The 27,149-nt window shown below is 45.5% G+C and overlaps 1 protein-coding gene across 2 annotated transcripts in view; it reads right to left on the minus strand.

The window, feature by feature from the left end:
- Window positions 1-27,149, minus strand: part of SOBP (sine oculis binding protein homolog) — a 110,573-nt gene that overhangs the window by 40,279 nt on the left and 43,145 nt on the right. Inside the window, exon 5 of one of the 2 annotated variants that reach the window (NM_001398094.1) lies at window positions 6,437-6,532. The exons of the other annotated variant lie outside the window; for it this stretch is intronic. Coding sequence (NP_001385023.1) covers window positions 6,437-6,532 — 96 coding nt within the window. The remainder of the gene's footprint in view (window positions 1-6,436; window positions 6,533-27,149) is intronic. 2 annotated transcript variants of the gene reach the window in all.

Consider the following 27,149-nt stretch of genomic DNA (forward strand, 5'->3'; position numbering starts at 1 on the left):
AAGGAAAATGCCCTACCAGAACCCCCAGGCTAAGCTGATGGCTATAACTGGAGCAATAAGAGGAGCTCTGCTGGTGAGGGGATGGGGCTGGTGTGCAGCCCAGAGGTCCTAACAGCTCCTGTCACCCCATCAGCCCCATAAAAAAGCTGAGTGGAAATTCCCAGGGAAAGCACATGACTACCACATGGCTTAATCCCACCCTGTACCATCACTGAGTAGGCCCTCATCCCACTCAAACCTGTGGATGGTGGCCACCCTCAGTAGCACTGTGCATCCAAAAAACGAGACATGGGTCTGATTTCCAAAGCTGCTCCCTCAGGTGTGACTATCCAGTCTGGCACAGCAGTATTTTCTGCAGGTTCCTACCTCTGGTCTCTGATCACAACCTTCACATTCAATGTTATAAATAAAGACTGTGTTTGCCACGCTTCCAGTTACCTGTTAGCAGGCCTACAGCACTTTCTGGTCAGAGAGGGCAGTTGTTTGTCTTTCCTTGCCTAAGGAGTACAGGGTGTGATCCAGAGCTCACAGCAAGTTAATGGGAGGGATCCTACTGATTTAATGGGGATTTGGATCAGACGTTGGCAGAGCCCTAAACTTGCTGTGAGTCAAGGAGAACAGCAACCTCCCCCAGGTCTCAGGGCAGGCAAGGCACAGGGCCGCCACTGACATGGAGGAGGCCGAGAGCACACAGGGCAGGACTGGGAAGGTGCAGGAAACTTCTCCAGGCCCCAGAGAAGCACTTCTTCCCAACACAAACCCCATAAGTCAGCTGTAACAAGAGGCACCACCATCCCTTCCACTGTAGAGCAGAAAAATAGATAACCAGGAGCGGGGCAAGAGGGATGCAGCATACACATATCAGACCCGGCCTGGCAGCAATTCAGGCCCACAAAAAATCATCGCTGATTTTGCCTGGGATGTTCCCTTTGCTTGAAAAGAAGCAGAATGCAATTTGTTCTGTTTTGGTCGGGTTTGGTAAGGTCTGGGGCAGGTTCTTTTTAGAAAATGCTCTGCTCTAACTCATGAACAATTTGGCTCTTGAAACTGAAATGTTACAGACGATCAGACCACGATATGACCTAAGCTCCACTGTTATTTCAGTCACAGAAAAGGTTGGATTTCATGTGGCCAAGATTACTGAGTTTTCAGGAACACCAGTACCAATTCTCTGCTAAAATTGCTTTGCTTGATATTTCTGTTCCAGAGCCGTAACTGCAGTTCTGACAGTTCTTTGGGCCTGTTCCAAAGCCCCTGAAGACAATGCTGGGCTCTCCATCGGCAGCCATGCATTCTGCCATGGGGTGCCTCTGGGCTGCGGCTACAAACTGAGCAAGAAGCTGATGAAACCCACTGGTAAACAACCAAAAAATGGCACCAGGGGAAAGAGGCAGCAAAAACCAGGTGTCGCTGAAACAGCAGAAGGCTCTGGTGTGGAGGTTTTGGCTGGTGGGTGGGTACTACCACCACAGGGTGCCCCAGCCCTGGGCTGCTTTCTCCTGCTACATCCCCAGGGCAGTGGGATCTCCTTCAGACCCAACTCGGGGTAGTGCCCTGAAGGCTGGAGGTGGCCAAAAAGCCTCAGCATCCCAGCCTTTGGGAAGGCTGAGAAGGTGCTCTCCTCCCTCTGTTGGTTTGAACCTAAAATGAAAGAGAGAGACTCCATGGAGAGCCTCTGCTTTTGCTTTTTGCTAGGAATAAGGAGGCAGCGTGGGCAACAAAAGGGGAAAGGCAGAAGAGGGGATAAGCAAAGCAATTTCCCCCTAATTCGGTCCTTTTCTAAGGGTCTGTGTTTGCAAGTGTACCAACAGGCAGTTCATTTCAGCACTGAAACAATAGCTGTTTTACTCGACAGTGGGGCACAGGAAATAGGCCAGGTACCTTGAAAAAAGGGAAAACCCAAACCTTGCTTTCTGAAACCCAAATTCTTGTGGCTACCTGAGAACACTGATACACATACCTATGTTTAATGTGCCTAGGACTACAAAAGCTACAGGACCTATCCAATCCCAAGTATTCTCAGTGCCCTCTAAAGCCTGTCTAGTAAGTATTGAAGCGATTCCCTCCCCAGAACTATAACTCTGAGGTCAGCCTACCTCCCCCCTTTCACCCTCCTGGGTGCCACCCTGTGCCAGGCTCCTTGACCCTGACTCCCCGCTGCAGCAGCAGTGCGATAGAAGCTGAAAGGAGCATCTTCTGCAGCCCTGACTCCTCTTAGCCTTGCCACTGCCTCCATGAGGGCCTTCCGCTCACATCTAAGCAGCCTGCATTCTGTGCCTCACTTCTATTTGCGTCAGACACCATTTCAGAGCTTTCTCTCCCTTTCTTTGTTAGTGATTATAGATCAACAGCTGTGGGTGAGTTTGTGTTCAATCTGATAACAAACATTTTATTTTTTGTCTTTTACGTAACAGTTTCCGAACACCAAGACTATCTCCTAAGTCACTGCACACTGGAGTCACGGATTTATCCTCCTGGAGCAGAACTGCTGGGAGCAGACTTTTTGATTTCAAAGAGAAAAAGACTTTACTGCAGCACAGCCATGGATCACAGCTGAGTGTGGGACTGGAAAGGAATTTTTTTTCAGGCTGTTTGTGTTTTATTTGTGTTTTTTTGGTTGTTTTTTTTTTTTTTCCTTTTGCCTGCTTTACTTATAGTCCCAGAGCGGTGGGTGGCACTCAGATCATCTCCATAAACAAATTAACTGGAAAGCAACCTGGCATTTAATTTCCTTAACCCATCGGACCCTCCTGAGCATAGACGGCAGCATACTGGTCTGAAACCTTGACTCTGTATTCTGGGCAGCCCAGAGGGGGGAAGGATGAACTGTTGATCTTTCTTTCCCACTTTTGTTAAAAGCCACCCAAGCATGGCTCTTCCTACCCTGACTAACCTGGGTAGGTGCCAGATGGATTTCCCCTTTCTCTAGGCAATGGCTGAGGAATTTCAGCTGGCTAGGGCCAGGGCTGGAGGCTTTTCAGTGGCCTTTTCATCCCAGCCTGCCCTTTCTCAGCAGCTAATCCCATCTCTGCCCAGATCCACTATTTGCTGGACTGGACCGCTCCTTTACAATCAGCTTCCAGAGGACTAAATTCTGCCTTTTCCTTGTGGAAACAAAGAGATGTATCTGAAAGAAAAGCTTCCAGCCACTCGTGGAAAAAGGAATTAAAATCCCGAGGCAGTGCCTATGGTGGTAGGGTGGGTGGCTGGCCAAAACAGCATGCTGGCCAGGCTCTTTAAAAAGAAATTTGTATTATGCACTTCTGAGTATTTATCACGGGTAACTAATCTTAAGAAAACACGATCCACAAAGCTGCTGAAAAGCTCACAGGGAAAAATGTATCACCTCAACGACTGGAGCTTCTCATCCACTTTGCTTTCTGTGCTGTACGACGCAGCACATGACACAAAGCATATCTGGATTTAGCGTGGGACGTGATCGCCCTCACCTAATCCTGTAACTGCATAATGGCTTTCTACGCCAACCAAAGTCTTTGATTGTCTCTGCTTTTCTTAACGTACGCTGTAAGCACTCAGAGGGTTATGTTGCACAAATTCTAACTCATTCCTCCTCCTTTTTCCTATCAAGCTGTCTCTCAAATAAAAAAACACACAGCGGAGCTGCATCACTCTAACCAAAGCATCTCCTCCTCCGAGGTGTGAGCAGTGAAGAAAGCATATGACTTGCAGTACTGCAGGCTGCCATCCTTTCAAATCCCTCCAAGTACTCAGGAGTTAAGCTCTCCCTGGTGCCCGTGACCCAGGCTATTAGCATGCAGCCCGTGTTGAACAGCTCCCGCGGGCAAACATCCGCGCACAGCCCAACACCGCCCAGCCCTACACCCGCCTGCCAGCGCCTCGCAGCACAAGCATCTCCCCAGCCCACAGCCCACGCTCACTGCAGCAAGCCTGGCCCAAAAACGGCAGCTGAACCCTACAGCAAAGAAAGCACTTTGGAGCCTCGGCTTCCCAGCTCACCTGACAGGCTACCGCAGCACTCAACCGCACTAAGAAAACTCCAAGGATTTCCTCATTCTCAAAAGCATAAACAACTTTCAGTTTCTCTTTCCTTTAAGAATCTCAGCTATCCACTCCTTCTCAGGCAGCGCCTGACTTGCACTGTTAGAGCCTGGGTTAAGTTTTTACCACTGGGAAAATATTTTTTAGAGGAAGCAGCTGTCCCCACTCCTTTCTTTCTTATTTGGGTTTCATCCCTCCCAGGGAAACAGTTGCTAGCACAAACCCAGGAATTCCAACTGGCCTTCAGGAGACAGATGCTGTCTTGCTGGCCACTTCCCATCACATTCATTTTACTCTCAAGCACATTTTAATACATCACTGCTAGCAAAAATAAAAGGCCAACATTAGGAAAAAAGCACCACCTCTCTGTGAAACATGGAGCATCTTCAACAAATAATAACACCCATTCCTCCTTCCCCCAAAGCCTCGTCCCACCACTGTACATCCACTATCAGTTCCTAGAATGCATCTCAAAAGATAGCAGAGCTATTCATTGTTTGTCTACTTCTTTTTGTTTCCACCGGCGAATTGAGTACGGGTTACATCCCTGCCAATTTTGTTTCCAATAGCATAGGAAAATACAACTATGACAAATTGCTTTTATTACTTCCTTAAACAAGAACTGAAACTTGTCCAAAAAAGCACATGAAAGACTAACTTGGATGATTTGAGCTTTTGCCAGGTACAGAAGTGATACAATAATGCAATAACTTACATGCACACTGATAAAGGCGTATTTAACTGGGCTTTGAAAGAATGCTTGATTTTAATAGTACGAAGGAGGTTAATTGGTTCTTTCATAGCTTGCACTAAAAATAAAGCAGATTTTCAGTCAAAACAACACATTTCTTATTACGTATACATGCCATTGTGCTGTCTTATGAGCCTAGTCCTGAAGTTCAGCAACACTCAGAAGCCTCCCTGACTTCAGGGACATGGCGGGGGCATGGGATGGGTCCTCACACTCAGTCTGAGCTAGGGCACGGTAATTAAGCATGGCTGTGATGAAACCCCTCCACTTAATAGGCAACGGAATTGTGACTACCGCAGGGAATCCCTTTTTATGTTTGTCTACTTTCCTCACCCTAGCACGTAACCTTGCTGCCCCTGAAACCATCTGAAGCTTTGCAGGGGATTAAAGAGGAAGCAAGCCCAGGTCAAAAGGTTCAAGTCCCATTTTGTTCGAGGAAATTACACTGGGAACCAGCCAACTCTTTGGAGTGTCACACGTGAACGTGGATATCCTGAAAACATTGTCATGACCCCACAGGGGCTGGTTCCGCACCAAGGATGCCGGCGGTACATGAGCCTGTGGTCCACCAGTGTGGATGCCAAGCCCATCTTAAACGGACAGCAGTGTGGGCATCTCTACAAATTGCACCAGTCTTGGGGCCAGTTCTCATGCTGGGTTATCGCAGCCCGGCATCTTGGCTCCCCTGGCTGTCCTACCTGGGGATCAAGGCTGGCATTCGGTCAGCACCTTGTGCGTAGGCTTCAGTGCCTTGGGAACACAGCTTGCTCCTCTGCCACCCCTCTCTTGGCTATTATAATTAGGACAAAAGCACTGTGGCTCATTTCAGCTTGTTTCAAAATCTAACCCTGCATTCTGGTTCTCTGAAAATATTTCCATTTAGCCAAATGACACATTTTATGTAGGTGAGGCCAAGAAGAAGGGTGGGTGTGAGGGAGAGATCTACCGATTCATCTCAACCTCCATTTTCAAACGCAGAGCGTGAATCTCTTTTACATACACTACAATTCATTCTCTATTTACTCTAGGTAAACAGAAAAACTCATTGTGGAGCACTCATTTTCGCAAGCTAATCAAGAACATTAGGTCCCAACAGATTCATTTAATAGAAATATAATAGGCATTCCAGCTTGCCTTTCATCTCGCCTAGCTGCAAACGCTGAAATGAACAGAGTTAACCCTGCCTTGGAACTGAGATCCCTTCGCAGCTGATAGTGGCTGTGCTTCAGCTTGCAAACACTGCAGGCTCCCCCATCAGCGCTTCCCGGCTTTTGCTCTTTCCCCGCAGCAGAGGAGCAGTGAGGAGAGGGCTGAGGGCGAGGAAGCGCTGAGCCCTACGGCCGTGCGTACCGAGTGGATGGGGGTGAGAGCTTTGGGGCCCCGGCCTGGCTGTCTCCTTGCACCACGTGGGTCCAGGCAGCACCACAAGGCCGTTCACATTCTGACATCAAACACACGAGATTGGCAAGCAATTCAAGATCTTAAATCGTTCACGGATACCAGAACTAGCATTAGAATGCTAAACAGGAACACACACACACACACACACACAAAAGTAATATTTCATAATGTATGGCATAATGAACAAAAGCCTTTCAGAAAGAGAAACGGTTTTCACTGTGCTAAAGTAACAATCTAGACTTGTTGTAAGTATGTTATTCTTACAAGTAGTTCGCAGTTATTCTTGAAGGCAAGTCTTGGAGTTTCCTTAGCATAGTGCTGCTGGGGAAAATTTTCAGCATGTCCATCTTCATCTCTAGCCTGAAGGGAAATATAATGGCCTATTTAGGGACTTACAAATAATGGAAGGAAAAAAAAAATAGCTAAAAGCATAACAGCTCAGATCATTAAAACAGACGGGAATCCCCGAACACAACATCATTAAAAAGTTTGTTTAAATACACCTTTTAGATACGAGAAGCTGCGATGCCGTTCTCTTACGCAGCGTAGGTTGAACATGCAAATTCATCGCAGCATAACCATTAGAACAACAAAAGACAAACCCAAAACAAAATATTTGAGCTGGAAACCGTGAGTAACTTCAGGGTTTCCATTTACCTCGTTGCATTTTTTCAGGATTACATTACATACGTTCTCGTTTCAACTCTTTGACATGCGTAAGCAATCCCTAGATAACGTATTTGCAGTTTAACAGCAAGGCCAAAAAAAAGAAGAAATCAGCTTTCATAGTCATATTTTATATGTAACACTATTGTAGGCAAACGGACTCCCCCTCCGTGCTTAAGCAAAGATCCAAAAGGAGCAATCAGCTCATGGGAGCAGCCACCCTTCCATCAAACGCGGGAAAAAGACTTAATTACGAAGATGCATGAAAAGTTACTGGTTATTTGGAGCCGCGCTGTTAATTAAGAAAGCCGAAGTTTAAATGGAGACGTTAACAGAGCCCATTAGCAACACTGCCTGCATATAGCATTTTCCTCCTAATACGCAGCGTTTTCGGGTCTTGAGCTGAAGCAAAAGGGAGAAGAGAGTGAGAGGAGGAGTGTCGGCAGAGCACTCATTGCACTGTTCATTTGGGTGACACTTGCACTCTGTTCCGCTCCGTCTCATCTGATCCCTGACTGTTCGCTCTCTCCCTCTCGCAGCCTCCCGAAATTCACAGCTGAGCTGTCTCCCTCGCATATGGCTTGCATATAATTATGCACATTCCATTTTACACTGCATTAAAATGATGAGATCCTGGCTCCCTGCCAGCGTATTTAAATAAGCCCCAATGAGCCGGGGGTGGGGGAAGGAGTGGGGCCGAGGAGGGGCCGAGGGGGGGACGCAGAGGGGGGCACTGTGCGGTTCCAGTCCCCCATGGTAGGGTGACGGCCGGGCCCGGGGCACTGCATCCCCACGGCTGTGGCAGTGCTCCAGTATCCACTATCCCTTCTTGCGTGGTGCGGTGTGAGCTGCCTGTTTGCACGTGTCACGCTGCCAGCACAGGGACATTTTTTTTAGCGTTGGCATTTGTGAAAGCTATTTGCACCTTGCACGTTGCACGGCTGGTTCGCCTGCAGAGAGGCTTCTGCCTCTCCTCTGGAGTAGGGCTGGGAAAGGGAAGCAGCGGGTGAGCGGTGCAGGGATTTTAGGGAAGACGTGAGGCCGTGACACCAGCTGCACCGCAGCTCTCTGCTGGCTGCCCTGCGGTGTGAGCAAACTTTGCCCAATGGAGACAATGCAGTTCTTAAAAGTGCAAACTTTGCCCCAAAGTATCTTTCAAACAGCATCTACTATCGGGAAATGGAAAAACAGCTTACAGTGTGCATGTTGTAGCAGCTTATGTATGTTTTTTTCTTTCTCTGCCTCAATAGCTGCCGCGTGGAAGAGAGGCAAAGCATTCCAGAGCACCTGAAATCCCTTTCATATTGACAAAGGCTTAAATGTATTCTTCTAATGATTAACTTGGAACTGAACCCTCTCTCACACAATACATTTCCCTCCCATGCTGCATCAAATACCAAGTCCAAATCTGAACGTATTTTATTAAAAATATAAAATAAAATAAAATTGCTCATTTTGAAAACAGATTTGGCCATTTTCTCATCTCGCAGCCTGGGTGAAGGGACACGGCCAGCTTGCTGAGGCCCTTCCAGGCAACAGAGAACTCAGTGGGGCACAAATGCCCTCCCAGTGCCATGCACAGCTCAGCACCAGCGGCTCCAGCAGCAGCTCGGCCCTGCAGAAATGATTGCGGAGTTGAAAAGACCTGCATGCAGCCAGGTGGCAGAGACCTGCTGAGACCTCGCATGGGGCTGTATGGGTGCTGCACAGGGCCGGGAGCGCTGCCCCAGAGCCATGCAGCCATGTCTTAGAGCTGTGCTGGATGCTGCACACGTGCCGGGCTGCAGGTTGCAGCCTGTCTCTTGGGGCCCTGTCCCAGAGCACACACCTTGCAAAGTGAAATGGATAGCAGGGTGTTTGTGATGCACGTGTCACAACACGTGTCACAACACAGAGACAAAGCCCGCTGACCTTGAGCCACTTACCAAAACTGCTGGTTCAACAAAGGCTGCTGCTGCCAGCAACACGCTCCCCTCCTGCCTTTCCTTATTTCGTTTAACTTCAGATGTCACCAGAATTTCCTTGTCTCAAAACCAGTCGAATGGCATACTGCTATCATTTACTTAAGCAGCAAAAGTATATTTGGCTAGCTCCTTTCCACTGGATAAAATACTTGCTCTCAGCAGCCAGGCCTATTTCCCCAGCTGCCTCACATGAATCCATCACTACCATCTTCCAGTTGTAAATAATTTGTAGAAGGAAATACCCTTACAATGTTCGGCACCGTTCTAAGCGTATTAAGAGTGGCTCAGAGCTTATCGTGTCACTGCAACATTGTGATATGCCTGTATCTGTGCCGAATCCCTCTCTGTCACTGCTGCACACCAGCAGGCACCTGCCCCAGCTGCCCTGACTCTCTGCCTCGCTCCCAGCACGTTGGCATCTGCAGCTTCTCCATCAGCCCCACTGCCATGGGGTGCACTTTGAGTGCTACTGTTCAAAAGAAAGCAGCTGGGAAAAAAAAAAGGCAAATCAAACCTGCCACCTCCCTGTTTTCTAAAATGCTTTTAAACCCCAATACGGTTACAGAAATGCTTTCAACAAAAAGTGCGTGTCCAAAGCGCTAGATGTAATGAATGCATGTATGCAATATACGGTACGACTGCTCTCGTAGCACATTTTGTTCCAGGACAATAAAGGCTTCAGCTCTTACTGTGTGCCTTGGGATCATGATGAACACTCTCACTTCCATCAGCAGAAAACTACTTCAACTTTTCTGCAGCAACACCTCTCCTGGGATTTCCAAATCCCCCACTGAGCAGCCCCAGCTGGCAGGTAGCTGCCTGCCGGAAGGGTGCCATCCAGGAGGGGAACTCAGCACAGGGACTGCTGGCAGAGGAGAGCTCATCACCCAGGGTGTGTTGATGGCCAGGAAGATGTACGGAGGAAACTACAGCCATCTCTGCAGGGCTGGCTTGACTTGCAAGTTCAACGTGATGACGGGTGGCAGAGGAAATTGCGGCCTTTAATTGCAGGTTAGATATCAGGAAACCCGTCTTAATGATAGGTACAGCAAAGCATTGGAGTAGATTGCCTAAGGAGGCTGTCAAAGCCCCATCACTAGAGATTTTTAAGAGCAGATTAGGCAAACATCTGTCAGAAATGGCACGCACAGAGTAGCTCCTGACTTGAGGAAGTGGGATGGATGAGTGCATCTCCTCTCCCAGGTCCCTTTCCTTGCTGTTCCCTGACACTGAGCTTTGGAGGAAAATGGCAGGAGGATAAGGAAACTAAAAAAAAAAAAAAAAAAAAAAAAAAAGAAATCAAAAAAAGAACAGAAAGAAGGATCTGAAAGGACCTCTCTGAAAATAGCACAGCATTTGATGTTCAATGTGTACTCATTAATAAGTGCATCATGACAACTATCTTTGGCTACACAAACTGTGCTATCTGTTCATCAGCCAAGCAGCCTATATTTGTGAAAGATGCCAGTAGTTTGGAAACAGACTGTATATTAAGTCAAGATTTCCTTTTTTAAAAAGAAGGAGGAAGAACAATCTACAGTAGAATTTCCTCCTCTCCAAAGTGTTTCAATTTCTGCATGGATATTTGTTTCTCCATAGAGAAAAAAAATATCTTGATCCAGATTGGGGATTTCTTAGCTTCAGTGCCTTTTTATGCAGCCTTAGTACTGGAAAAGGAAATCTGTGCTCGCAGCTTAATATTAAGGGCAGGATCTCATGATAGCGTAAGTCACAAGGCAGGCTGAACAGAATAATTTATTAAGATGGAACTTGTTACTGCAAAGCTTTTACTAAAACGGGACAATGCTTTTGCAATAAAACCCTAATGCTTGGTCCACAAAAGTTTAATGCCACCTAAATGAAAACACCTAACATCTACTTCCTAGGAGGAACGTCTGACTGAGTAATGCAGAATGACAGAATATTAGTCTGCTTACTCAGTATAAAATTGCCATCTAATTTCCCTAAATGTCCTTTAAAACGGATGAAACATGTGGCAGACACCTCTAGATATATTAAAGGCAGGCTGAGCGTCTCTGGTAGGACAAAAAAAGCCATGGAAAGTCAAACACCATCACTAGGGAAGCTCAGACAACTGCTGTAAGGTCAGCATCCCGTTGTGATGAGCACTCTGCATTGCCCTCAGTGCTATTGTCCTGGGCTGGCTGCAGATGGGGCAGAGCACCCTGCCTCCGCATTCCCCACAGAGGTATTTCTCCAGCCAGAGGGCTGAGGAATTCCTCATCCTCCAAACGCATCTCTTGAAGGAAATCCTCGGGAAGACCCTAATCCTTGAAATTCCAGTTCCCGTGCATTGCTGTTGTCCCACATAATCAATTGTCATGGTCTCCGTATTCGCTGCACCAGCAACGGTAAAAATAGTACTCCGCCTCCATCTGTTGAGCGTATTCTTTCCAGAAATGTGGACGGGCTCACTGTGGCCTGGGGTTTGGTGGGAGCACTGTAGCCCTGCACCCACAGCAGAGCCTGTCCAGGACCCTTGGCACCGTGCACCTAGGGAGCGAGTCCCTCCCTCAGAGAAGACCCCCGCTAATACTTCACAGGAAGTTTGCCCTCCACAAGGATTCCTGGATTTTCCTGAATGGCAGATCAACACTATCAGTGGGCTCACCACATCCCTCAGCTGCACACAACCCACTAACCTCCACAGTTGTCATTTTTTGGCCACCCCATACCTTGGGCCCTCCCCAGGTGAGAGAAGCCTGCCCAGCACAGAGCTCCCAGCCCCGGGGCTCTCTGCAGCAAGCAGCTCTGAGCAGTCGGTGATGGGCTACGGATAGTCCATGGGCCACATGGTACTAACTTCCCTCATTTCCAGCTGCTAAAATGCATTTAAAGACAGCTAAAAATACATTAAATACTTTCCTAATGTTATTTTTCCATGTAAGCAACTGCTGTAGCCACCACAGGAATGTTATTTGATCGCCAAGGGGAGGGGAAGTGGTCTACGAGACAATCTGTCTGCTGGAGGTGATCTACAAAGTTAAAAAGAAATTGGGAATGTGCCCTCTTGTAACTTCTTTATGAAGTGTGCAGAGGAAAACCAGCAGGGCTTCTGCTAGCTTCTTTTGCTCCCTTGAAGGAAGCCACTGGTGAACGGAAGAAAGGGGAGCAGTTACCACTGCCAACACATGAGCTGGGGACTGTGGCTCTCCTCTCAGCACGCAGCTGCAGGCGGGCAGGTCTGTACCATTCTGTTGCTGGGAGCTGCCCACAGCCTCCCTTGAAAGCTCTCCCTGGTACTCAGCAGCTCCTGGCTCCCATATGCTAGAGGACAGGCCACTGTGCTGCAGTGCCCTTCAAAGCGAGCAAGGCCATGTGGCCACTGAGGAGAGAAGATGTCCTTGTAAAGAGGGCATTTCCAAACAGAATCTGAGGCACAACTCCTTGCAGGCGCTCTAGGCAAGGCCAGGGACCCTGTTTAGGCAGCCCACCTCTTGCAAAGAGCTGCTGAAGCTTTATCATCATATGTCCACAACCAATGGTGGTGAGCCTCGACCCGGCCTCCAATTTTCATCCAAATTTTAGCTGGCATTTAATTTCTACAACGGCCAAAAGTGAATACAAAGTCTGAAAACAATAGCATTGATGGCAGACTAGATCAGAAAGGCGTTTCAAATCCACAAGTTTAGGGAAAGGGTTGATGTTGATGTGGAAATGACTCGGGGTGCCCGCGATCTGACTGGTGTCATTGCAACTGGAGAAAAGGCATCATTCAGAACATCCTGCAACCTCCTCCCCTGTGCTGACAACAGAAACACACTCTCTGACTTTAAAAATAAATGGTCACTGGGTCAAAGCTGCTATTCTAACCAAATCCAGCCCACTCTTCCTCATTGTCCCTGTATGAACAGGTGTGAAAACTCCTGGGAAACGGGCAGTTTTGCTGAGAAAAGCTGCCCCAGAAAAATGCCTCGTGACAAAGAAGGAGAAGGTGCAATCTGTGGAATGATAGGGCAATGTTTCTGAAATTATCCTTGTCAAAGCAACTGAAGAATGTCACGTTCATTCTCTTGCATAACAGAAGCACACCAAAAACTTTGAACAAACGTGCCTGGAAATCTGATAAACAGATATTTGTGGATCTTCTCTTTTTTAAAAGAATGCTTTCCTTCACCGTCTGTGGCTCAGAATGGTACAGCTTTTTGTATTCAGTTTTTCACTCAGTTTCGTGGTATAGCATTAACCACAGCTTATATTTAAAATGCAAGCTGCACCTTCTCTTATAATGTAGGTAATATTAAACCTGAATCAAAAGGAAATGCTAACAACAGCACTACCCTGGTGTCCGGTAAACCCATCACTCTCTTCCTACCGTGTTTAAAACTCACTTAAAACTTACACCAAAAAAATTTAAAAAAAAAAGGAAAAAAAGAAAAAGAATAAAGATCAGGCTTTACGGATTCAGTCCACATTTTCCTTCTCTAGGTTTGTTTCATATTCATTAGAGAAGAATTGTGATTTTCTGCTGAGCTCCTCATCAGAGCTTTCTTTTCATACAGCTTGCTCTGCTGTACATGCATAGCCCTTTCTATCACAGTCAAAAAAAAAAAAAAACTTGGCCAAAACTGATGAAAGCTTCCAGTTTTGCCCTATATCAGGAAAGAGCAACTGATGGAACAGCAGCACCTGCCGCCCTGGTCCACTGCTATAATGCGTATGGGAAGAAGTGAATGACTGAGCATCTCAGAGTCCTGGACTCTCCAGCAGGTGAAAGTGGCCCAGCCTCCAGCCAGCAGTCCAGGCAGGGAACTGCCCTCCGCTCTCAAAGGAAAACTCCCCATTAAGTCTCCTTTCCCCTTTACTTTCCAGACCTAAACACCTTCTTCCTTCCTCTGCTGGATAATAACCGGGCAGTTTCTGCAGCTTTCGCGGCACAGTGATATACGGGACGTGTTCAGGTGGCTGCCACAAAGGCTCATTTTTCAAACCGCACAAACCTTTACCCGTATCATAAATTTTTAATAACCAGTTCTGAATTGTCAAAGAATAAATATGATAACAAAAACATCACACTGAGATAATCTGGAAGAAAAAAAAAACACCTTGTTTATTGCCCCTACAAACGTTTCTTCGACAAGTCACAGCTGCGTGAGACCTTCATAACACTGAGCCTGTACTGCTAATCTCCCTTCTGATTCATGGCAGGCCCGATTCAGAGACACTAATGGACTCTGCCTGACAGTTATTGTAACTTATTCAATACACAGCCTAAAATATAGCCAGGAAAGAAATTAAAATATACTGCAGATTTCCCAGCAGATTCCATTTTGGTAATGGGCAGCTCACAGCAGCATAGCTGATCGTTCCCAACAAGCTTTCCCTCCCTCTTCCCATTCCTCACACGTTACAGTTTATAGGGTAAAAACATTTTCTGGGGCACTCTGTGCATTTCGCAGTCAGGTGGCTCAAGCATCCTTTCCACCGCTGCTTTTCCTACCAGAACTCCCAGGCACAGAGAAGAGGCTGCCGCACAGAGCAATCACGTGTTTCCAATCAGCCTGCCAGAGACACAGGGAGGCAGGAAAACAAAACACAACACCCAGGAAAAAAGAATCCTTGAATGTTGGTTATGGTTAGCTAAGGCTCACGGACAACAAAAAAATCGCTGTCCCTAATGAATTTGTTTCAGTGCATCTGCTTTTTTCAAGCTCTGGCACTGTCAGTGCCCAAGCAACACTGCCGATTTCCTCTGATTGTGGTATCACATATATGATTAATCATTTTGACCCAGAGCATACATTTTCTTAAAGCAATTGCAGGCTGGTTTAATGAACTCCTCTCCCGCTGGCTTTATAGACCAGTGATGATCAACATACCATTAAGATAAACCGTGCACCCTAACCCTCCCCTCTATGACAGCTTGCCTTATTTGCCTCACAACAGTCAATAACCAATTAAGAGACAACGGGTTTGGTCGATACAGAAGATAACAATAAGACTTCAACAGCTGGAAAATTCTATACGTACTCTTTTTCTTAATTCACATCTTTGTGGTATATAAACAGTCCTGCACTTGGAATGAATGTGGAGAAGGAAAAACAATGGCCAGGTCTGGTTGGTAAAGCTTTCCCTTAAATCTGTTGTATCTGTAAGCATGATAAACGCTCAGCTGTGATCGATGCCAGACAGGCAGGAACCTATTCTCTGGATTTGTTGTGGTCTTTTAAAGTGTGAAAATAGAAATCTCTCCCTGATTCGGCCATGAGTGACAGATCATTTGGGCCATTCCCATTTGAAAATGGAGGGGCCATAATATTTTTTAAAGAAATAATTTATGAGCTGTGTTATGGGGGGGGTTAAGGGGTGATCAATCTGTCAAGGGGGGCAAAATCTAACAGGAATGGAGCATAAATGGGAGAATGGGCAAGGAAAGGATGAAAAGAAAGGAGAGGAAGCTTTGATACAAATGACATCTTCTATCATCTCCCAGTCTTTCTTCAGATGATGAATGGTTGCAATAAAGGGTGGGATAGTAGCGGCTATAAGCAAGACAAAAGCACACCCTGGCTGGTGGTGAGGAGCACTGATTATAATTCCAGACATCTCAGCTGGAGGTCAGCGACTGAGGTCACAACATCATCACTGGCTTTAGCTCTAACACCAGGTACAGCATTTCTACTTCCCCTCCACAGCACCTTCTATTAGGCCTTTATTCAAAGTTTTACTTTCAAAGATAGGATAATAGGTTGACCCAACACAAATCAGACAGCCCCCCCTTTCCAGGATTTCCACTCTTCTTTAAAGGAGAAAGGTGCTACGCTCTTCCTGACAAACAAGATGTAACTCAAATACCTCTCAGTTTGCACCAAACACAAGCAGCAATTTATTTCTAAATAACATGCCCATTATGCCTGTCCACAGCAACCCTCAATCACCCAGAGAAGCCCCACTATCATGCCTGAAAACAGGAAACTGTCCATTCAAGCCTGTAAGAAAGTCCAGAACGCACAGGCCTTTTCAGGCAATAGGAGACAAGCAACTATAATTTATCTTCCCAACTTGCCTTGAGATTTGAGAAGTCCTATTCTGAGTTTTCTCCTTTTTGTCACACTAAGATGAAATCTGCTGAAAAGCACCTTTGTCTTCTTAGATCCCTTTACTACCATCTTCCACGGGGAGCAGCTAGAGGTAGATCCTTGGCCAGGTTTCTGTGCTGACAGGAATCCACTTATAGCCATTCCCAGCAGTTTACTTCACACCCTTGGCTCTATCTGACTGCAGCTTTGTTTTCAACTCTGTGCATTAATACAGAAAAATACATATCTACATACTACTCAACCTCTAAATCTAGGTGCTTCCACTAGAGAAACAAGAAGGCAGAAACATATTCATCACCTTCTTTATCTTCTGCATTGATTCAAATGGCTTGTTTGCCTCCTCCGTCCCTAACCCAACTTGCCTGGCCTCTAACACCATGCAGAGGCTGTCTCACCTGTAGTCCTAATTTACTCTTTCCTATTTCTCACCTGCAACTCCTGCCTGGAGAAGCGTCCCTGGAGGTTGCACGGGACTCTTGCATGTTCCCAGCACTGCTATCTCCTCATGTGTATGCATCAGCCTGTTCAAGCCATTGCCAGCATTTCAGGGTGGTATCATCAGCCTTTTAAAGCTGCCACAAGCTTATTCCAGCCTCTTCCATGTTCTCTTACACAAGATCTGCTTGTCCAACACTTCCAACAAATGTGTAGCCAATAATCTTGTTTACAGCACCGACCCTGTTTAATCTTTCCCCAGTGTCTGACGGACTATTCAGGCCACCTTAAGAGAATGTCTATTGAGTTGCTGGACCAACTCAACTTCAACTGGTGCCCTATGTAACAGGTGATCCTGTCACATTTTCCACAGAGACAGAGCTATTGCATCATCAGCGAAGAAAAGAGATGGGGCTAGGGCATTCCTGCATGCATCTAGGAGCTGCCAATGAGTGCCTCTGACTCCTCCATTTAAGGGCTGTGCTGGAGGCATCGAGGTGGGTTGGCAGTATTCAGTGACTGAGGTACTCTTGCTGTTCCTTAACTTCCAAGCTGTAATGCCAAAGTTTGCCTCTTCTGTGGTCAGTACAGATAATTACTTATCTCATTTTAGGGTAGAGTTGAAATGACATATCTATCTAAGCAGAACCTGGAGAAACTTCTAGAAACGTGGCCTTTAGCCTTTCATCCTCCACATACAGCTCCTTAACTCCCATTGTTTGACCAAGATGTAGAGGCACTTATCTTGATCACAGTATGTCTTACCGCAGGAGGCAGAAAGACTAGGGGGAAATTAATCCTCTTGTTACCACCAGTACGTGGAATTACAAAAGTGTCAAGCAAAGAATCAGCTCTATATTTATTCACACTTCAAGCACACTGATATCTTCTGAATATTGCTACTAAATTAAAAATCCTGATATAATTTTCTATTTCATATTTGACCTCAACAAAATCCAAAACTCACTTCTCTTGTCTACATCCAGACTGTTCTGTATCTGCACTGTAAAGAACCTTTGCAGTTCTTAGTCTACTTCCTCAACCTGTGCCTCAAACTTCTCTAAAGTGAAGAAAGCACCTGCTTGCCCTGCACACAGCCGCCAGCAAAACTGAGCTTGATAAAGCCATGGCTAGCTGGATTTGATATCCACCAAAAGCTGTTCAACCTAGCACTAGGCTGTGCCTGAAGGCAGGATGAACAGCCCAGGTTTCCCAGTGCCACAGGCAGATGAGGACCACCATTGTGTTTTCTTCAGTAACAGGGTGGCCAGAAAGAAGAGAAGCTAAGGCATTCCCTTTTCACAGTCAGAGTGAGTTCCAGGAACAGAATTATAATTTAAATTAACTACATCTAACCATGTAATTAACATTCACGTCCTTTTATTACAAGCATCTTCACCATCTATTCTGTGAAATGCAACTTAATAACTTTTTTTTTGTGGGGAATGAGATGGAACAACCATTTGACTCATTTGAATTGTTTATATATTAATTGTTGAATTGTTGCTATTATTATTAATCTTATTATTCTAATTACATGTGTTATGTCTTTTTACAGTAGCATTCCTTCCAGAATTAGACTGGTTCACGCAACTCCATTGTTCCTCTTGTTTTAAAAATCTGACACGGAATCACTGGCACCAAACAAAGTGAAAATGAGCACTGTGCACGAGGAGCTGAAACATCAGCTGCTTCACAGGAAGGGGAAATCTTTGAGTATTCCCTAACAACCAGCACGTTTCACAGCATACAGTGGCAGAAGACTTCACGCAGCAGAGGCAAGGCTTAAAAAATTGGACTGCTCTGAGCCGTTAAAAGCAGGCAGGGTCCCTTTTCAAAGTCTAGGTCATGTGCCTGGCACTGCGTCATATGGTGTCTCTCTTCCGCCATTTGTTTATTTGCTTCTGGCAGTTTTGGCAGTGAGGTATCAGAGTGAAATGCACACCACTCTATACATATGGTGGGAAGAATCTAGTGCATCAGTTGAATACATACTGTACTGTATACACATTCTGTTTTATCTCTGAGCACAGCTGTGCTGTAAAAGCTTACAAAATGTGAAGCCTTCTGTGCAGGAAAAACATCGACAGGAGAAGCTGGCCTATAACTTATTAGGTTGTGACACAAATCAAAAAAAGCCAGAGTTAAAGCTGACAACTCCTGGCATCGTGATGAAAAGCAGAGAGGCTCAAGTTAAAGAGGGAATGTCAGTCCCAGCTTGATGTTGCTGCCGTGGGTCACAATTGTTTTGTTCTAGGACAATGTTCCCAGCGCAGGCCTGCGGCCTCCAGCCTGCCACCAGCATACGGGCTGGGGATGGACGCAGGGAGGCTTGGGTGTGAGCCCAAGCACAGCACTGGCTCTCCTCATCCAACACAGTAGCCTTCAAGCTGTGCTCAGACCTGTGCCTCCTACTCCTCCAGCTTTTTGGGCTGAAGGTTGTGGAAACATATGGCAGAAAAGTCTCCTGCACTGGTTGGACCAGATATCTGAGTAGATTTTTTCCACTATAACCTTGAAACAGGCACTCTTTATTTTAATCTGAGGAAGAACAGTCACACTGGATCGGATCTCAAGACCCCTTAGTTAGGCTCGTCTCCAGCAGTGACCAGTACTGAACTTGCGAGCACTACCTGAGGAGCAATGGGCCACCAGTCCTTCCAGGTGTACGGGCATGCTATGAGGGCCGTAGGAGCAGTGTGTGAGAGGTTTGGTAAAGGAGCTTACCCTCTATGTCCACTGCTACTGGATTCTGTAAGTATGTCTTGCTTTACAGCACTGAGCTAGGCAAGATCACAGTAAGCCTCCTTTCCTACTTTCTCATGGACTCCAGATGTGCAAGTAGGTGTAGGCAGAGGAAATGTGGTGAATAAGCAAAAGGGAAAAGGGAAGCACAAGGGATGGCAGTTTTAGGATACAGAGAATCTTCTCTGATAATAAAAACTTGACTGGAGACATCACTTTTCCTCCCCAGTCCCATAGGAATGAACAAGCAAACTGCCAGGGCTGACCTCTGTGCTTCCTCTCCATGCCAGAAAGGATGAAATACAACCTCCAGCTAAGTTTAGCTCATCTGCTTCATCTCATGGGAGCACATTGCATGGCTCTGCCATCACCCTGTGTCCACTGCCTTCTTCCCCAGCCCTATGAGTGACTCCTTGCCTGCTGCACAGCCAAGGAGAAGAAACAAGGAACAGCAATATGAGTCTTTTTTGTCCCATCTCCAATCAAAGACACGAAAATGAAATAGAAGCAAAGAAAGGGGAAAATAACAAATTCTTGCCTCAAGCATTAATTGCTGATGATGCTAGTTCATTTTCAACAACCAACTTTAATTGCATCTCCACATTGGATAAACCTACTTTTTCAAATGCTATTAAAATGTTATTTTAAAATGCATGGCAGGCTGCTCCTTAAAATCAGGCCATGGTCTGTATTGAAGGAAACTGTATGAGGAAATGTACAGTGAAGGACAATCAGAGGTTTGGAACGACTCTTATATAAGAAGATACGAAACAACAGGGACTTAACCCTTTAAAAAAAGAAAACAAGTGAGAATGAATATGTAGTTTATGTAGTATATGTAGTAGTTTATGTAAATCGCTTTATTTTATATTACCAAAAATTCTTTTTTTTTTTTTTTTTGTTACCAAAAATGTGTTTATTAGCTCTTCGGTAACTATCCATTGCTTCTCATAATGCAAAAAAAACAAGACATTCAATAAATCTGTGAAACATACACAAAAGAAAATACTTCTCTGCAGAGAAAGTATCTACACAATACCCGGATCAAAACTATGCACGAAACCAAATGGAGGGTGACACATCCTTGAGGGACACAACCACCAACTGTTAACAACAATGCCACAAACACTCCCACACTGGATAATTTCAAGGAACCAGCTTTGATGTGCAGAGCCATGAACCCTGTCTATGGGAAGCAGGGGCTGCATGGCCGACCTCAACTGGAAGTTGGGGTCATTCCAGCTGCTCTACCATCAGGCTTTAGGAATTTACTTCAGAAATGGCAGTGGGATCTGTTTTCAAAACTCAAACGTAACTTGTGGAAATTCATTGGGACTATCAGTTCTACCTCCAGAAAAAGGCAGATACATTATTTCCAAAATTGGTGAGAGACTTTCAGAGACCAGGGGTTGTGTTCAATATACACAGCAGGTGCACACCTGGTTACATGCTACACATTGGCCAAGAGATGGAAGAGCAACGCACATAAAAGTCCTGATGTCAGTGGACATGGAGTAGCTTTTCTTCTTATAAGTGCTCTAGGAAAGGTTGATCACTAAAGTGGCTTTTGGCAAGCTAAGACATCTCAGCTTCTCTGGCCTTCCAGGTGTCTGTTCACACTACAACCATTTAACTATTTTTCCAGGTGTTTACTTCTGTTGTGAGAGAGCTCACTGTTCCTGAAACTCAGCAACTTTTGATATCCTGGCTTGAGTCAGATTGAGACAACTGTACTTCAAAGTCAACAGATACTGACCTGGAAGCTTCCAAATTTATTGAGAAGTACAACAGAGATATATTTCATTCTGATTCCTATTTTTTCTTTCTTCTACTTTTTCTGCATTTCTGTGTTTGATTAAATGGTTAGCTGGGAAACTTAGATTGTACTCCTAGAAACATACAAATTAACCAGAAAAGTCATCACTCTCGTGAAGCCTTTCAGTAGAAGTTTAAATCTTTCTCTCCCCATCTAGGGAATGCAGAGCTGCTCAGAGGAACTCAGACAATTACAAAAGAGCATCCAAGAAAACATCACTACTGGAATGGGAGCTTGCTGAAGCATTACCAGTTACACGGGCACTTTCTCTGTAACATACGACTGGGAAGGGAAAGGGAAATTATAGATGTTAGGAAATTATTTTGTCTAGACATTCAGCAGAGCCTTTAACTTTTACTTTATTAAAATTAGGATTTATTTTAAAATGGAAATACCAGTCCTGGACACGTTTAACAAACTTTAATGTTATAGCTTTAATAGCTACGCTACCCAGGTCTTTTAGAATCACCTTCAATAGCCGCATTGGTTTCCATGAGACCCCAAGTCCCCAGTCTCTTGCTACCGTCAGCCACATGGTGTGATACAAGTTGGAACGGGGAACATCTCTGCAGCACAAAGTCACAGAAAGAGGAACACAGAGACAGAAAAGAAGCAAAACTTGCAGGCTGTGCCAAGATACACCATTTCTCTTTAGATGATATGGAGGAAAGATACAGTGGCCTTGACATGTGCATCTGTAGCTGAGTGTGAATCTCTAGCTCTAGTTCTACTGTTCCTGAGAAGTAATGGAAAACTTTAGAGTCAACTCTCCACATCCTACAACTACAACTGAGTTGCTTCAACAGAGGGTGGAGCTGCCACATGCAGCCAGGGCTGGTCAAATGCTCAGAGAGCTCACAAAAGCCTACGTGTTTTTTATTTCCTTTTTGAATCATTTTTCATCCCTGTCGGGCATTAAGAGCTGGCTGCTGTAGAAGGATCACTGCAGGAAGCAGAAGGATTTTAAGAACAGAGTTGAAAAGGGTTTTTCAACAACCCTCGTTGGATCAGCTAGATCAGACCAACTTCCATTTTTTTTCCACATCCTTGCTCATCTCCCCATGCACCAGGGAAGACCTGTGTTATTCTATGAGTCGACTTATATGGAAAACAAAAGAATAGGGGGCACAAGGTCTAGGGCTCAGCAGGATACCGAACTGCAATACTCACAATTAAACCGACAGATTTGATGGCAGGGTGGTTTTAAGGAACAGCTGGAATCTGATGAGTTAAAATCACTTCCTGAGAGAAAGCTGATCAGGAGAGTAAATCTTTCATGGATTACATTCAATTAAGAGCTTTCACATCACCAAGAGTCAGCTAGAAATCCAGGTACAATATAAGCTAAAAATAATTGGGTTTCAGGTTCACCCACCCAGGCTGAAAACACAGACTTCTGGAGTATATCTGCCAGGCTGCATATTGACTTGCGGGGTCAGTGTGAGAACACAACCAGTGCTTCTGGAAGGAGTGACCCTCTGAGCAGATCCTCTGGTGATAACAAAGCATGCAGATTTTCTATACTCATTACATCTGATATGCAGGAAACAGGCTGATTTCTGAAACCCATCATTTTATGAAAAGAAAGGCAGAGAATTTCTATGCTCCTTTAGCTGTGGAGCACAAAGGAGCCAAGCAGAGCCCACAGAAGGAGAAGGGCTGCTTTGCAAGGACTCCCAGGACATGCTTTAAGCAAATCTGAGACAGTTCTCACGGCATGAGATCGAGTCTATGCCATGAAATTTCATGAAACAGCAAAGGCAGAGAGGCAGGTCCTGAACTCCTGGCGCAAAACAAGCCAACAACTGACTGGAAGTACAGCACGTCCCTTAGGAAAAGCGTTTAAATGTGACGGATTCTATAATGCTAGCATCTGAGACCAAGCAGTGACAAAAACTAAGATTTTTAGACTGTTCAAGCTAGAAAAAAAAAAGAAAACTGTGTGTGTGTTTTTGCAAATGGACTTGTACACACCTGCTTTTTCAGTGCTGGATGTCTATACAAAGACCGACTGAGGAGTGGTCCTCCTGATTTTTTGTGAAGTAAGAGGAAGTTCGTATAAACATGAACATTAGGTGAAAATCACAACAGCTTTTCTGTCCTTTCTATCAGCGAGTCAGCAGCTTCCCTTAAACCAGCCCAAACTAAATGTTTTATATTCATTTTTCATCACAAGAAAGTTTTAAGAGGAGCTGATTTCTTGCAGAAATTTCCTGTTAAAATTATGTAGTAATGAAGAAATTACAGGAAGAAATTAGGATTTGGGTCCTGGACTTCTAACCAGTGCCGGAGCCATGAGATGGTGTAATCCACTCCCATTAGATGATGTGGGCTTGGGTTCTTCGCAGGACCGGTGCAGGTTGAGCAAGCAAAGCCTATTTACTTCTTCAGGGAAACTGGTAGCTTAATGTTGTCACATGCTTTGGAAAATCCCAGCAGAGGAAACATTTTTACTCCTTCCAGAGCCTGATGATGACCACAGTGGCTGCTCTGGCACGGTGCGTGGAGCCGTGGGGTCCTGCTGCTCCCTTCTGGGTGCTCCCTACTGCTCTCAGACCGACAGCCCATCTCCATCCCTGTCCCCAGCACCCAGCAGGCAGCTGCTGCAGGGTGAGAACAGCACCGACATCAGCCTGATTCACCTCGGGCAGCTTCCGCATTGGATATGTTCAGCTTAGTTTTTCGTTATAGCGGGTGCTGCTGGGGGTGACGGGGTTGTGCATTCCTGTCTGCCTTCTAAGATCAACCTGCGATCCTGAAATTAAGCTGCATTTTGTCACTCCCGCTAATAAAAACCCGTGTGCAGGCTTTCCTGGCCATTACCCTGATGATGCTAACTGAGGCAGGAAGCCATCAGTTGTTCCCAGTCGTGTGACAGGGACAAGATGCATTTGGGTTGGTGCAGGAAGCATGCACGGCACTGTGGCAAGCAAGAAGGTGCCATCTCTGCTTAACTGCTCTCTGAAATGAATTCATTTTAAGCAGAGGTCGCTTGCCTCTGTCCTCCGAGGAATGGGGGCTCAGGGATAGAATCAGGCGCAGGAAGGACACAGGGTTAAAAACGGGGACAGGGATTTAGGAAGTCGAGAGGGTCCCTAAATCTCAGAAAACACTCTCTTTCCCAAAACAAAAATCTACCATTCAGGCCTTGAAATCTGAGACTCGTGATATGAACACGAGCTTTGTCAAACCAGCCGGGTTTTCTGCAACTCCGATGAGGAATTTGGTGCAACAGCTCACAAAAACAGGTGGTGAGTGTCCAGTTCAGACTTGGACACGGCAAACTATTGTACAGTTCCCATATTCCCACCCCTCGCGCTAAGAATTTCTGTGTCAAAACAAAATGGTCAGTGCAGCAAACAGACTGAGCTACACCCTAAGAGCCACAATAGCAGGGGAATACATGAGGTCTCCTGAAGATCTTACAGTAGGGGAAATGAAAAAGAACTGAAATGTTTGCCATTCTGCTCGCGAAGTGCAGGTCTGCAGCTTGCAGGAATATTTTATGAATGGAAAAACAGAAAGACTTGCTTTTTTCTTTCCTGGGTCATGTTTATAGCAAGGCAGCAGTAAAGAATAAGCCCTTCTCTCTTTCCAAGAATTGGTTTACTTCATTAAAAGCTCAGCCCCCATTCTGCTGCCAGCTGAAATAGCTGCCTTTGTATCCGCCGCTGAAATCATTAAAAACGTGTCAGGCTGAGGGAGAGGTGTTTTTCCCAGGTATTCCTGAAAGCCACGGAGTACTACGAGCCAGCACTGCAGCACCGTGCCGCGCCACTCACAGCACTCCTCGCAAACAGAGTATCATTGTTCTTATTTAAAGAAATAATCCTCACAAAGCTCAAATAATTATTCAGCCCAAACAGCCCACAGCAAGCGAAACAGTCTTTAGACAGCTGTCATGGCTCAGTCTTCCGGAAGCTTTGATTTTAATGAAACTCATTAAGGAAAGAAATTAACAGAAATTAACAGGAAAATATCATAATTTGTCTTGTTTCAGAACGCTCAAACGGAGACAAAAGGCCCTTAACATGACACATAATTTGACCAGTCACAACTCCCTGTTTTGCTTGTTCTCGCACACTAAGTAAATAAGCCCTAAGTTGCTTATGCTGCAGCTCCACAGTTTGGTGCAGTGAAACAAAAAGGGTAAATGAGGAAAGCCCAGCTCTGTGCGCTGAGCAGCCTGTCGCCAGCCCCTGCACACCGTGTGCTCGTACAAGCAGGCAGGAATGCTCATGATAATGAATATGCTACCTGCAAACAACCCAGGGTAATGGAAGATGAAGGGTAATAAGCTCTCTAGAGAAGGCAACCGTCTTACAAATAGTTCGTGTCAACTGTTTCATTCTGCAACACAGTTCAATGGAGGGGAAAAAAAATAACACTTGTCTTTTCAGGTACGTATTAGGTATCTAAGTTCTCTCTGATTTCCTGTCCAAAAACACAGAAAGAAACATTTCGCTGTGGTTTTTAATCTGAGTGGAACTGACGGAGGAGCATGCCGTGCTGTGCTGTGAGTGTCTCAGAAGGGCAGAGATAATAAAACTGATGTGTCTTGGTTTACTGTCCTCAGCATCTTGCCTCCCAGGAGCTGGAAGGCCACTTTCTGGCCAAGGCTGCTGCCTCGCCACCCCATCCTGGCAGAAGGTGTAGTAAGCCCACCTGTACAGTGGGCAGAGCTTCTGCTCTACAAGGATGCTTGTGCTGAAATCCTGCTCCTGAGAAAGCCACTGAGGTTTACCTTTGAATTTTGAAGGGGTTGGGATTTAGACCCCAAAGAGCCATGAAAGGAAAATAACCAGGAGGTGCACTCAGGGGGAAGTTCAGGAGCAAAAGAGGCATGGGAATCCACCGAGCACATTCATAAGCTAAAACTTCCTCTGGAAACACACTGCTCCTCACCAAGACCAGTTCTGGCTGCAGAAATGTAGGGAAAAACTACTGAGAGTCTGCTGAAAATATGTAAACAGGTGGCGACACCCTGGAACAGGTTGCCCAAGGAGGTTGCGGATGCCCCATCCCTGGAGGCATTTAAGTCCAGGCTGGATGTGGCTCTGGGCAGCCTGGTCTGGTGGTTGGCAGCCCTGCACATAGCAGGGGGGTTGAAACTGGATGATCATTGTGGTCCTTTTCAACCCAGGACATTCTATGATTCTGTGATTCTATGACACAAAAATATTACACAGTGGGCATTTGCTCTCAAGGCGGGCCATATTACTTTGCCACCATGTTATCAACCTAGTGACAGGGACTGTCACTGCCACTTCCTAGAATGAGGAATAAGTATAAGTAGATGTTAAAGGGCAAAATAGTACTTATGGGGACAAAAATGTCGTAGTGACATGGAATTCTGAAAGTAAGTTTTTTTTTTTTTTCTCATTTCTTGCTAAGTTCACAGTAAGTGACATGGCATGCAGAAAGTGCCAGGACCTGCTAGGGAGGATAAAAAGAGCTGGTATCAGGAAGATCTCGAGGGTACACAGAAGTCGGTGGCAGGGGGCAGCGAAGAACAGACAGAGGAAAACAAGACAATGGAAATGTTGCTGATAAAATAGAAAGTGCTGAGTCCTCAGACAAAGGAATTTTGGAGAAACAACCAACAGCAAAACGACTCTTCTCCAGTTCACATAAATCCTCAATGATGACACAAGCTAGCATAGGATATGGTTTTGGAAACTGGGTCCTATCCAAATTGCCTCAATGTCAGAATGACCTGCACCTGCCTTCACTGGAATCACCGCTACCTCCTTCTTCCTTTATCTCAGCTCACTGGGAAATGCTCCCCTCTCTCTAAGTTAGATGTCTGGCAAAGAGATGTACACTGTTTCTAATCAAGAACACCGGCAACATCCTTCACGCTAAAGGGCCCGTGCTTAAAGAATGGCCCACTTGTGAATACAGCTGCTTCAAAACAAACAGTTAATCTACTAAAATCACTTGAGATAAACTGATGAGAATGACCAGAATTCAACTCCACAACCTACACAGTTCATGTTGTATACAAACTGGGAAACTTAGTTGAGAAACTTTTGCTTACTCTGTTAAACTGTCTGGACTACAAGAAAGAGTGCAGGAAAGCTTTCAGAATACACCAAAAGAGAGTATCTAAGTACCTCCATGCAGTCTCTCAGGCTATTTATTATATGCTTTTGTCTATTACTGCCGTAAGAATAGACTAGGATTAAATTAAACAACAATTAAACTCTGTTGCAATATAGGGAAATGCCTGGATGGCCTCCAGGAGGTTATTTCTGCCGTAACTACTTCTATGTTAGAGCCATTTTAGG

Source organism: Gallus gallus, chromosome 3 (genome assembly GCF_016699485.2).
Source record: "Gallus gallus isolate bGalGal1 chromosome 3, bGalGal1.mat.broiler.GRCg7b, whole genome shotgun sequence".
NCBI lineage: Eukaryota > Metazoa > Chordata > Aves > Galliformes > Phasianidae > Gallus > Gallus gallus.